At 48.0% G+C, this 13,855-nt stretch overlaps 1 protein-coding gene across 2 annotated transcripts in view; it reads right to left on the bottom strand.

Moving 5' to 3' along the window:
- RBM20 (RNA binding motif protein 20) overlaps positions 1–13,855 on the bottom strand; it is a 273,263-nt gene that overhangs the window by 67,479 nt on the left and 191,929 nt on the right. For both annotated transcript variants that reach the window (XM_066601410.1, XM_066601411.1), the window contains exons 3-5: positions 9,231–9,292; positions 9,063–9,148; positions 5,723–5,820 (exon numbers count right to left, since the gene is read on the bottom strand). In XM_066601410.1, coding sequence (XP_066457507.1) covers positions 5,723–5,820; positions 9,063–9,148; positions 9,231–9,292 — 246 coding nt within the window. The remainder of the gene's footprint in view (positions 1–5,722; positions 5,821–9,062; positions 9,149–9,230; positions 9,293–13,855) is intronic.

The raw sequence follows: 13,855 nt of genomic DNA, 5'->3' as shown, positions 1-13,855 counted from the left end.
GGGACCTCCTGGGTCATTGGGTCCTCCTGGGTCATTGGGTCATCGGGCCCTCCGGGGTCATTGGGTCCCCTGGGGTCACTAAATCACCCCCGACAGATGTCTGTCCGGCCTCTGAAGTTAAACCAAGAACTTTCGCAGGAAATGGCGCCGCTGCCTTTCACTTATAATATGCATTATCAGGTCGTACAATCCTCTACTACGTAAACTCATCAGAATCACAAATCTCTCCTTTCCTGATTGTATCATGTACAGCCTGGCTCAAACAACCATGTATCCAGCGTGCCGTGTGAGCAAGTGGCAGGTACACAATGACAACGCACACTTGCCAGGTGCCACCAATCCCCAGACACTGTTTTGGCGCACTTGCCAAGATAAAACATGTTGCTATTTTTTTTTTCACATATTTTGCACGGCTTATGTGAGCGGCACGATACAAGCGTATGGGAGATTGCTACTGCGTATTATGTGCGCAATAATCTGCGCGGGTAATAGCCAATGAGCATACAGTCGTGTGAGCTCGGCCTGTGGTGTCCATAGCTCATAGAGGATTGTCTAGACTGGATACAAATGTAGCAAACCCTCAACTGTAAAATGTATTACTTCTGTAGCTCTTGATGTAAACAAGAATGTTGCCATTCATTGACAGCTAGCAGAAATCTTACAATGTGTGAGCGAACACAAAGTATATGAGAGGCCAACTCCATGGCATTGCGCTCCTCTATTGTTTTCTCCTTGATGTTAAGGAAACTAATCTATAAAATGTGAGTAAATTCCAGAATATCTGAGTGGCCCCGTGGACGTGTGAGTGCTGACAGGTATCCTGACATCTGTGCAAACAGTCAGCACCTCCCCCGGCTGAACTTCAAATGGTCTTAGCACCCGGCTTAGAGGGAAGTAGAAGGCTTGCCACTGTCTTGGCCGGAATAGTAATGTCTATGTTTCTTATTAAAGTCATGATCTCTGCTACTGCACATCCCTCACATCCTGAAATACTTTGTGACAGGGAGTACATGAGGTGACACAGAAAACACAGCATTCTAGGCTTCATCTATCTATCATCACATTACAATAATAATACTCTTTATTTACATAGCGCCAACATATTCCGTAGCGCTTACAAGACCGGGGGAATGAAAACAAAACCACGGTTACATAGTAATCAGCTGATGGAGACAGTAGGGGTGAGGGTCCTGCTCCAACGAGCTTACATACTACAAGTAATGGGGGGATACAGAAGGTAAAGGGGCTGGAGATGTGCCCGGTGTGGCGAGGTGGAAAGTGAGGGATGCTGTACGCATAGACAATAGTCAAATTGGGCCATATAGTGGCCGAATCGATATGACTGCAGGGGGCGATTGGTTACAGCTAGCAGGGATAGCAGTCAGAAGGATAGGGAGCACGTTATCAGGCGGAGTGAAGAAGGTTTGGTTTAGTAGATGTGGTATGCTTCCCTGAAGTGGTGCATTTTTAGAGCATTCCTGAAGTTTTGTTAGTCCTGGATTGCCAGGATAGTTTTGGGTAGCGCATTCCAGAAAACGTGCTGCTCTGGAGCAGTCTTGGAGGCGGAATGAGAGGTTCGAATTAAAGGGGCACTTACTCTGATTTCGTTAACGGAGCGGAGGGCGCAGGCTGGGTGGTGGATTGAGATAAGGGATACAATGTAGGGCAGCACGGTGCTGTGGATGAGGGATACAATGTAGGGCGGTGCGGTGCTGTGGATGAGGGATACAATGTAGGGCAGCACGGTGCTGTGGATGAGGGATACAATGTAGGGCAGCATGGTGCTGTGGATGAGGGATACAATGTAGGGTGGTGCGGTGCTGTGGATGAGGGATACAATGTAGGGCAGCATGGTGCTGTGGATGAGGGATACAATGTAGGGTGGTGCGGTGCTGTGGATGAGGGATACAATGTAGAGCGATGCGGTGCTGTGGATGAAGGATACAATGTAGGGCAGAACGGTGCTGTGGATGAGGGATACAATGTAGGGCAGCATGGTGCTGTGGATGAGGGATACAATGTAGGGTGGTGCGGTGCTGTGGATGAGGGATACAATGTAGGGCAGCATGGTGCTGTGGATGAGGGATACAATGTAGGGTGGTGCGGTGCTGTGGATGAGGGATACAATGTAGAGCGATGCGGTGCTGTGGATGAAGGATACAATGTAGGGCAGAACGGTGCTATGGATGAGGGATACAATGTAGGGCAGCATGGTGCTGTGGATGAGAGATACAATGTAGGGTGGCGCGGTGCTGTGGATGAGGGATACAATGTAGGGCGGCGCGGTGCTGTGGATGAGGGATACAATGTGGGCCGGCACGGTGCTGTGGATGAGGGATACAATGTAGGGCGGCGCGGTGCTGTGGATGAGGGATACAATGTAGGGCGGCGCGGTGCTGTGGATGAGGGATACAATGTAGGGCGGCGCAGTGCTGTGGATGAGGGATACAATGTAGGGCGGCGCGGTGCTGTGGATGAGGGATACAACGTATGGCGGCTCGGTGCCGTGGATGAGGGATACAATGTAGGGCGGCACGGTGCTGTGGATGAGGGATGCAATGTAGGGCGGTGCGGTGCTGTGGATGAGGGATACAATGTAGGGTGGCACTGTGCTGTGGATGAGATACAATTTAGGGCGGCGCGGTGCTGTGGATGAGGGATACAATGTAGGGCGGCACGGTGCTGTGGATGAGGGATACAATGTAGGGCGGCGCGGTGCTGTGGATGAGAGATACAATGTAGGGTGGCACTGTGCTGTGGATGAGAGATACAATGTAGGGCGGCGCGGTGCTGTGGATGAGGGATACAATGTAGGGTGGCACGGTGCTGTGGAGGGATACAATGTAGGGTGGCACTGTGCTGTGGATGAGATACAATTTAGGGCGGTGCAGTGCTGTGGATGAGGGATACAATGTAGGGCGGCGCGGTTCTGTGGATGAGGGATACAATGTAGGGCGGCGCAGTGCTGTGGATGAGAGATACAATGTAGGGTGGCGCGGTGCTGTGGATGAGGGATACAATGTAGGGCGGCGCGGTGCTGTGGAGGACGGATACAATGTAAGGCGGCGCGGTGCTGTGGATGAGGGATACAATGTAGGGCGGCGCAGTGCTGTGGATGAGGGATACAATGTAGGGTGGTGCGGTGCTGTGGATAAGGGATACAATGTAGGGCGGCGCAGTGCTGTGGATGAGGGATACAATGTAGGGTGGCGCTGTGCTGTGGATGAGGGATACAATGTAGGGCGGCGCGGTGCTGTGGATGAGGGATACAATGTAGGGCGGCGCAGTGCTGTGGATGAGAGATACAATGTAGGGCGGCGCGGTGCTGTGGATGAGGGATGCAATGTAGGGCGGCGCAGTGCTGTGGATGAGAGATACAATTTAGGGTGGTGCGGTGCTGTGGATGAGGGATACAATTTAGGGCGGTGCGGTGCTGTGGATGAGGGATACAATTTAGGGTGGTGCGGTGCTGTGGATGAGGGATACAATTTAGGGCAGCGCGGTGCTGTGGATGAGAGATACAATTTAGGGCGGCCCGGTGCTGTGGAGAGCTTTATGGATGAAGGTGGGAAGTGTGAATTGTATTCGGTATTTGATGGGCATCCGGTGCATCTGATTGGAGCAAGGCTATGCAAAACAAATGGGAAGTGTGGAAGTGGAAGTCCTGGCCAGTACAGTACTGGTAGAATGACTGCTTAGGATGCCCTCACCTGTTTTGTGAATGCAAACAGCAGGGCTACAGAAAAATACACATGGAAAACTGAATTGATAAGAGCTCAAACTGATTGCAAACAGCCACAAAGCGGCCGCCAATGAGGACCTGAGCTGCTGGGGAACTTTTTTTTTTAAATTTAGGTACGCTATAAATTTGCTCCCAAAGAGCAGGAGGATGCAGGGCACGACGGGAGAGCGCTGCATGCGTCCTATCCCAGTGCTCTATATAGACGTGCAGGGTAACCGCATATATTCAGACTGCAGACGAACTTCAAGATCCACAAATTAATTTCAACAAACAACATATTTCAAAGAACATAAACAAAACTTGAAGAGCTCGAAATAACAGCCGGACGCCATGAAACAGACATCTGGCCCTTTATTAAAGGGGTTTCTGTGACTAAAAAAATCTAATTGGCAGGAAATGTAATAATATAGAAGCACATAGCATAATCACCTCCTTAAATGCCCCGTCCTGCCCAGTACAGGAGCTCCAGGCCCCGTTACTGCGATCCCAGAAGGAGCTGCCGTGGTCACATGTCTTTCACCGCTCACCAAATCACAGGCTTCAGCGGTCATGGCAGCACCACTGCTGAAGCCCGTGTCTGGCTGAGCGCACTGGGCAACAGTTGCCTGAAATTACTTGCTGGAGCGATTATTCCAGTGACTATCGGCCTGTGTAAAGGTACCTTTAGGTTCCTAAAATCTGCTGACAGGTTCCCTGTAACCTTCTGTACAACCATCGGGTGCTACTGAACACTGCAGTCAGCAAATATGCATCTTCATCCCCCTCAACACCTTCCACAATAGCCGTCACATTCCACATGCAGAACGTATCGTAAGCAGAGCAATGCTACAAACAGCAGCCGTGTGTAAGGCCGGCTGCTCATGGCTGGGTCGGATTCCGAAGCCCGCAGTGAATCCAACCCTGTGCCTGCCCGGCGCCCGCACATACCTGATATGTCTTCTTCTTTACTGTACTTAGCAAATCCCCGCTTTTCCCGCGTCGTCCCTAGGCGATGACGCGGAATCTGCGACCTTTCCGCAATATCATTGCGGAAGGGCCGCAGATCGGATGGCTTCTATTGACTTCAATGGAAGCCGTCCATGCAGAATCTACACAGAAATACAGCATGCTGCGATTTTTCCTCCGCAAGCGGAAAATCACAATTGATTTCCGTTCGTGTAGAGGAAAACGTGTTTTTTCATAGCATGCTATGGGCGGTGTTTGCTGCGGAATCTGGAGGCGGACGCCTGATCCGGATTCCACAATGCAAATCTGCCCTTGTGCACCCGGCCTGAGGCCGAATGCCCAGGGACGGCTTATCACTGCGGAATTCACGGTTAGACACCCGCCGCGAATTCCACAACAATGTCCATCCATAGACATGCTGTGGTAAACGATTTTCCTATGCCCATGGGCAAAAATCACCTGGGATTTTCCGCTCGCGGGGGAGAATCGCGGCATGTTCTATTCTGTACGGAAAATCGCACGGACGGCTTCCATTGCAGTCAATGGAAGCCGTCTGTCCTGCGATACTTCTGCAGTGTGAGCACTGCAGAAGTATCGCGGAAATATCTGTCACAGCCTAGCGCCACCATGTCATGTACTGCACTGCACACGCGTGCCGGCTCAGCGGGAGAGACACTCGTGGCAAATCCGGACAGGTGAGTAAAGGGTCTCTGGGGGGCGCCCGGTCTGATTCCACTGATATATTTTGTGGGCAGGAGGCCTAAATGTGTTTTAGGCAGTGTCAGATCATGAGCACAGAAACGTGTTGGCTTTCGGGCTTTCTTTCTAGGCATTGTACAAGTTTTGACGGCAGCAGTTGTAGATGTTACTGTGGAGGCCATCTGTTACCCTGGACACTCCAGCGTTCACACCACGGCTACTACAGGAGGGCACACTATTGCAAATAATCCCAAATTTGTAAAACACGTGTGGAAGTCGTACAGATTAAGTGAGAGCAGTCACCACCCAGATAATGTATCAGACTAATTACTGTACCTTCACACCAATGGGTCCTGAGAAGGGAGCTCCAGCCGGGAGAAATGAGGCAGCCGCTGCGCTGGGAGGGTAGAGCTGATCAATATCTGATACAAAGCCTGCGGGAGTGCAGATTACAGTTAGTCATGTGTTACATATGTTGGGGCTCAGTACATCTGACATCTGGCTTGCTTTACCAAGTACCGTTAATGCATTACGATAACTTTCTGCGCCACGGTTTGTTAACCTTTTCATGTGCTTTACAACCGCCTTTGTTGTGACTTTGCAGCATGAGGGCTCATCTTTTGGGGTGCGAGCTATAGTTCTTTTATTAGTACTATTTTGGGGTACATACTTTTTTTTATCGCTATTCAATTTTTGTGGGAGCTGGGGTAATAAAAAAAAAACCACACAATTCTGGGACTGTTTTTTTTTTTTTTTTTTACAGGGTTCATTGTGCTGAATAAATATATGATACTAAATATGTGGGTTTTATCATTGTTTAGCTTTTGTATTGGTAAAGGAGGGGGGTTGAATTCTTAGGGTTAATGCCCATTGCCAGATTTCTGCCGCGTTATACGTCAATGTAAGCCGCCCATCATGCTATACTTCCGTTGTAGCACAGCGGAAGTATCGCGTAAATACGTGGCCCCACCGAGTGCCGGACGTGTCATCTGACGCTGCCGACACGTCATGCGCTGTACTGTGCATGCGCGCCAGCCCTCCATGCGGGATGTGTACGGAGGATCTGGAGTGTTACGTATAAGGGTTTTAGGGGGGTGCCGTAGCGGACTCCGCTGCGATATTCCGCTGGTTGAGCCCATCGCAGCCGTGGGCATGAGCCCTTAATATTTTATTTTTCTCTGTTTAGAAAATTGTATAAAAAAAACTTTTCTCCATTTTTTTAAAATCTGTACAGAGGACTGGAACTTGTGATCATTTGATCCCTTGTACTATATACTGCAATATTTTGGTATTGCAGTAAGTAGTGATCTTCAGGGAATGTGTCCACAGAGCAAATCTGCTACAAAACCCACACCAAAATTAAAGCTTTGATTTTGATGCTAATTTTGACCTTCTAATTTGCTTCCTGCATTACAGCGTTGCTATGGAAAGCGCAGCCCCCCTGTCCACGAGCGGAGAATCATAGCGATTCTCCGCTCGTGGCCGGCAAATCGCAGCATGCTGCGGTTTGCCGCGATTCTCCGCAGTCAGCCTATCTCTATTCACCGCGGAGATCCATCTGCCGGCTCCTGCTCCCGGGCAGCAGCGCCCACGGTGGAGATTCGCCATGGGATTTTGCAGCGCCCGTGGACAGGCAGCCTTACCCTATGGGTATGGTCAAAAAGGGTATTTTGGGGTTTATTCTGCTGCAAAATATGCGCCACAATACGCTTCCAATACACGTCCCATTGGTTTGTGATGGGAAACCATGTCTCTGTCTTGATGAAGTGTTTTTTTCCCTCGACATATATTTAAAATCCATATCGCATTAAAAGTGACATAGCGCTACTTTTCTGTTGTACGCATCGTTTTTTGCAATAGAATACATGGCACTTCAAATATGCATCAAATGCAAAAAATTGGCCTAAAAACCAAGTGTTTTTTTGTGGTTTATACGGACAGATTTTGACTTTTTTTCAGCCCTGTCTACTAAGACATGGGATCCTACCCTATTCCACTGTAAGTGAACACGTTTGCTAAACCCTCCTTCACTTACATTGTACTGTACTTCGCTGTAGAATTTTGGTGTGAAATCCACAGCCACACTTCCGTTGTCACAGGCATTTGCAGCAGCCCTGGGAGACTTCACTATGCCATGCTAGCCCATCGCCACCCCACAATCATGTTGGAGGGGCCCGCTCCCCTGTGGCTAACTGTTTAGACACACGGTCAACTTTTACCACGGCATTTAAATAGTTAACTGCTGCAATCAATGTCAGCTCTAATAATGGCAGCTACTGGCAGTTGTCAGCTGTCAAAAACAGCTGATAATCGCAGGGCATGGAGCAAACGCCTGAGCTTGCTGCATACACCCTTCACGAACACATGACATAAGTATACGGTCGTGAAGGGGTTAGTGATATGGTTTTAGGGCTGTGTGAAGGGAAGTAAGGGATCTTTCCCTGTTTTTTTTTTTTTGCAGAAAGTTGCTGAAGTAACAATGCGTGCAAATTATTGGATTAATTTGTTACTGAATTGCAGAAACCGTGATTCACCAATATATTCTTACAGAATTTGGCCACATCACAAGTTGCAGCCCTCTGACAACCAGGATAGAGATTCTAACAATAAGAATACATCCATACCTTGCATACAGGGGGGCCCCAACCCATGGCAGCAATCTACAGAGGGGCGGCAGGTTGCCACCTGGCTGGTAATTGTTTTTCACTGGCCACTAATGGCCGGTAAAAAATGATTGCCTGCTGCGAGCCGCTCCAGTAGCAACCCAACAGGCATTTCACTCATACTGCAGCACCAGTCCGGTTACTGCCGAGCCTGTGACCACTGACCCCTAACCCCCTATCTGCGCTGCATGCAGGATGGTGCACACAGAGGCTAGGGGAAAGGGCAATAGGGGGGGATACTATTACTACTAGGACTACTGTGGGGGGATCACTATTACTACTGCTGCCACTATAGGGAGCACTATTACTACTGGGGACACTATTACTATTGGGGCCACTATAGGGGACACTAATATTAGTAGGGCCACTATGGGAGACACTATTACGACTGGGGCTACTATGGGGGATACTATTATTACTGGAGCCCCTGATGAGATCACTGAAACTACTGGGACCATTAAGTGGGTCAGTATTACTACTGGGACCCCTGATGGGTTCACTATAACTACTGGGGCCATTAAGGGGGTACTATTAATTTTTGGGCCACTAAGGGCGACATTATTGGGGCCACTACTGAGATACTATTAATTTGTCACTTCAGACAAGTCTCAATGCTTCAAATATGTGTTGGCTAACTTGTGTATTGTTGCTTTCAATACCTGTAAAATGGGAGGGGAGGTTGCGGGTGGGAGGCTTGCGCCCTTTCACACTTCGCCTCTCGGTATACAAGGCTATTGTTGGTCCGTACATGAGATTACTCTGTGGTCAAGGTTATGGAGTCGCTCTCGGTGTCATTTCCTCGTTGTAGTCTGATTAATCTCTGCTGAGGGCAGATACTGAAAAGCTCTTATGTTTATAAACTCCAGAGAGCTGGACTCGCAGCGAAATATTTGATAAGGTTAAATAGTTCTGCCATGTGTTACACTGATCTGGCCGCCGCCTTTAATACACTTAGATGCATTCTCCGAGCCAAGTGTAATACATTACACCACTTCTAGGACAGAGTCTCTCACCTTCATTGTTCACGGGGTGAAAGTCAGCATTTAGAGCGGCAGGTAATCCCCCGTCCGTGGAGTTGGGAGCACAAGTTATACCGCTACTAAAAAAAAAAAGAACATCAGACTCCAGACAACTTTAAACTGACACTTCCGGGATACAACCTACCTCCACTGCACACCTACCTCTCAGAGTAACTCATCACATTCTGAAGATGCATTCGGCCCTTGATGTGCAGGTCCCAGTCCTGCAGAGAGAAAGGGCAAATAAAAAGGTTTTACACACCCCTGTTATAACATGACAACCCCAAAATAAATGTCCAACACAGGACTGCAGAAATTATTATTGAAAATCACATATATAATAAAAAACATTTAAAATACCGAACATGTAGGATATGCAGCACCACTACGTACAGAAATCCATCACCTCAGGTCACACATATGAGAAATTCATATCAACCTACAATAGGCACAACCAAGCTCAATGTCATGCACTTAATAAAGTGTTACCACCTAACCGAGGGTCGAGAAATCCCTGCGTCCCAACGCCCACATTTCACCCTTAGCTTCGTCTTTGACCCCCGTAGATGAAGCTAAGGGCGAAAGGTGGGCCCAGGGATTTCCAGACCCTCGGTTACGTGGTAACCAATATAAAGCTCGACTCTTCCTGACATTTTCTTCGTTGGTCCATAAAGATCTTACAGCAAATCAAAGGGATCTGATTGTTGGAAGATGTCAGTCAGGAGACCACAACAACATGTCCAAGGCATTACATCTGCCATGGAACACAGTGAAGACCAACAGCAAGAAGGGGACTAATGGCCCAACAGTGACATCACCAAGAACTGGACGTCCCTCAGAAATGGATGAAAAGACCAGAAGAAGATAGTCCCAGGAGGCCAACAGCAACATTAAAGGAGCTGCAGGAGTTTCTGGCCAGTCCTGGTTGTGTAGTCATGTGACAACCATCTCCCGTGTTCTGCATAAGTCTGGGCTGTGGGTGAGGGGCAAGGCCGAAGACTTCACTAACAAAGAACAGCATCTAAGCCATGTTTCACTAAAATCTCCATCCCGTCTGCCAGACGTTTGTGGAAGAATGTGTTCTGTCTGATGAGACTGAGGGGGAACTTGTTGTCCAGAATTCCATAAGATCTGTTTGGTGTAAAGCCAACCCTGCAATCACCAGAAGAGCCCCAGACTACAGTGAGGATGGTGGGGGCACCAGAAGAAGATTGTCCCAAGAGGCCAACAGCAACATTAAAGGAGCTGCAGGAGTTTCTGGCCAGTCCTGGTTGTGTAGTCATGTGACAACCATCTCCCGTGTTCTGCATATGTCTGGGCTGTGGGTGAGGGGCAAGGCCGAAAACTTCACTAACAAAGAACAGCATCTAAGCCATGTTTCACTAAAATCTCCATCCCGTCTGCCAGACGTTTGTGGAAGAATGTGTTCTGTCTGATGAGACTGAGGGGGAACTTGTTGTCCAGAATTCCATAAGATCTGTTTGGTGTAAAGCCAACCCTGCAATCTCCAGAAGACCCCCAGACCGACGTGAGGATGGTGGGGGCAGTTTTAGTCAAGGGCGAGGGAATTATGAACAGTCCCAAATAACAGTCCATTTTGGCACAAAATCTTCAGGCCACCAAGAGAAAAAAATCACCAAGAGAATGGCTTCACCAGAAGATCACAGTTTTGGAATGGATCAGCCAGAACCCAGACCAGAATCCTACTGAAGATCTGTGGGCGACCTGAAGAGGGCGCTACACACGAGAGGTCCTCAGAAGCTGACAGATTTGTAGCACTTTTGCAGGGAAGAGTGGGCAAAGATTGCCAAGTCTAAATGTGCCAGGCTGTTAGACACCGACCTAAGGGTGTGTATATTTATGCAGCCACATTAGCTTAGGGTTTTTTTTTTTCAACTGTAAGGGCCCCTTCACACTGGCGGCAATATTGCATTTTTGATCAGGCGATGTTCGAGTGTCAGCCATGCTTTTTCCTGGAAAAACATTGCACACCGCATCGCAGCAGCCTGCGTATTTCTCGAGTGATCGACAACACCAGGTGTCGCTGATGTTAAAAACGTATTACACCTCCGGCAGCCGATAGCAAGGAACTGTCACATACACAGACTCCGAGGCTTTAGTCTACAGGGCTGGCGTGTCTTTACGGCCCTGTAGATTAAAGCCCAGACACCCAGGACGTGAAAACGCATATGGATGATCAGTAAGGGGTTAAAGTCCATTTACAGCATTTTTTATACCAGGAATTACCACTAAGCAGGAGAGAAACAGAAAATAAATAAGTCGGATGATGATTTTGATTACTGCGGCTAACCCTTGTTTTAAAATGTAACGCAAATCATTGTTTACGATGGTCTGCGCAAAGGTTTGTCTGCAGAAAGTGTAACCTTTTGGTTTGGAAATGTTCTTTAAATGGTTATAGTTCCAGTTCTATCAGGGTTACCAACATGATAAGATTCCTGGCTTTAAAAGGACACCAAAAGCATGTTTGTAGCCCTTACAGAAACGGAGCCGCAGCCATTTAAAGTGAAGTCGGGAATACTAAATTTACAGCTGTCAATTTTTAGTGAGTGCAGAGGAGCGGGGGTGAGAGGAGACCACCACTAGCAGGGAAGACCTGTGATTCTCCTGTACATCTTCCTGTTGCTTGGGAAGGGTAACCTGAATTTTTGTTCATATTATCACCCCCATGAATCAGAGAGCATATTTGCTCTCTGATTGTCACATATGGGGTTTTTTTCCCCACAAAAGGCGCAAAATGATGAGGACCTGTTCATCTAATCACTCCTCTATACTGTTTAACCCTGCAGATGCTGCAGTGTTTGCTGACCATAGCATCAACATTCTTTTTACAAAAAAAATGTTAAAACTTTTTCCACTTACACATGGCTTTCAATATTGCAAATATAAAAAGAAAACAACAACAAAAAAACCTCTACATATAATTGGTATCACCACATATATCCCTACCTGTACTATAGCATATTACATTATTTATCAAGCACGGAAACGTCCATTAGAACAAAAACCTAGGAAAAAAATTCAAAATAGGCGTTTTTTGATCATCTCACTTCCCTTAAACAGGAATAAAAAAATAATTAAAAAGTCTTATATACCTCAAAATGGTAGCAATAAGAACTACAAGTTGTCCCACAGAAAACAGGCATGATGCAGCTTTGTTGATGGAAATATAACGATGCTCTGGTCCTGGAATGTGGCGCTACACGAAAAGTATTTTTGTAAAAAAAAAAAAATCTTTATATAGCGCCAACATATTCAGCAGCGCTTACAAAACGGGGGGGGGGGGGGGCAGAGACAAAACCACGGTTACATGTAGTTATCAGCTGATGGAGACAGTAGGGGTGCGGGGCTCCAACGAGCTTACATAATACAAATAATGTGGTAATACAGAAGGTAATGGGGCTGGACATGTGCCCGGTATGGTGGGGTGGACATGTGCCCGGTGTGGTGGGGTGGACATGTGCCCGGTGTGGTGGGGTGGAGATGTGCCCAGTATGGTGGGGTGGACATGTGCCCGGTATGGTGGGGTGGACATGTGCCCGGTATGGTGGGGTGGACATGTGCCCGGTATGGTGGGGTGGACATGTGCCCGGTGTGGTGGGGTGGAGATGTGCCCAGTATGGTGGGGTGGACATGTGCCCGGTATGGCGGGGTGGACATGTGCCCGGTATGGTGGGGTGGACATGTGCCCGGTATGGCGGGGTGGAGAGTGAGGGATGCTATACATATAGACAATGGTTAGGCCGTATAGTGGCTGAATCGGTGTGACTGCCGGGGGCAGTTTATTGCGAGTAGTAGCAATTGCAATCAGTAGGACGGGGCATATTATCAAAAAAGGGTTTATATTGCACATACTTGATAAAACATAGCAGTTTAGGAGGAGCTCGGTTCCCTTTTTGCTAGACACTTATTTGGATTGTTCTATTAATTTTCTTTCCTTTGGAGGGAAAAGGACTTTACAGTTTTGGACTAAAAGAGCTCGTTCTATTGTAAAGGCTGCAGCTCCGCTTCTATCTATGGACGTGCTTTTGGTAGCATTTTAAAGCCAGGAATCTTAGCTTAGTATTGCCGTAGCCCTATGGCTGGGTTCCCATGGGGCGGAAATCTTGCGGCTTCACCGCACAGAAAAGCTGCGAGATTTCTGCAGCTTCAAAACCCGCAGCATTTCACCGCGGGTTTTGGAGTGGTTTGGCCACTGGCATTCCCTTGCGGCTTTTGTCTCCCCATAAAGAGGAGAGAGGCCGCAATGGAAAAAAAAAGAATTGACTTGCTGCGGCTGGCAATTCCACGCCAGTTTAGCCCAGCTTTGACGCAACAGATTGTCCGCCCCGTGTGTACGAGATTTTTGCAAAATCTCGTCCACATGGTTGGCTAATCCCGGGATTAGGAGTTGCGGGCGGATTTGCCACACATAAATTCTGCATAGAATCTCTGTGGCAAATCCGTCCCATGTGAACCCAGCCGTACAGAACCAGAGCTACAGCCATTTAAGGTTTAGTCATAAATAGTAAATTTACAGTTGTCAGTATTCAGTCAGTGTGTGCAGAGCAGAGGGGGAGGGGAAGAAGCCTGCAGCAGAGACGATCTGTGATTCTCCTATATATCTCCCTACTGCAGGGGAGGGGGGACATTAATTTTTGTTCATGTTATCACCCCCATAATAAAAGCATATTTGCTCTCTGAGAAGGTGTAAAATGATGAGGACTTGCTCATCTATTTACTCCTTCCCGCTGCAGGGCGTAAGTTTACGTCCTGGCAGCCTGGTACTT

This window comes from Eleutherodactylus coqui, chromosome 4, assembly GCF_035609145.1.
Source record: "Eleutherodactylus coqui strain aEleCoq1 chromosome 4, aEleCoq1.hap1, whole genome shotgun sequence".
NCBI lineage: Eukaryota > Metazoa > Chordata > Amphibia > Anura > Eleutherodactylidae > Eleutherodactylus > Eleutherodactylus coqui.
This window is presented reverse-complemented; position numbering and strand designations above follow the sequence as displayed.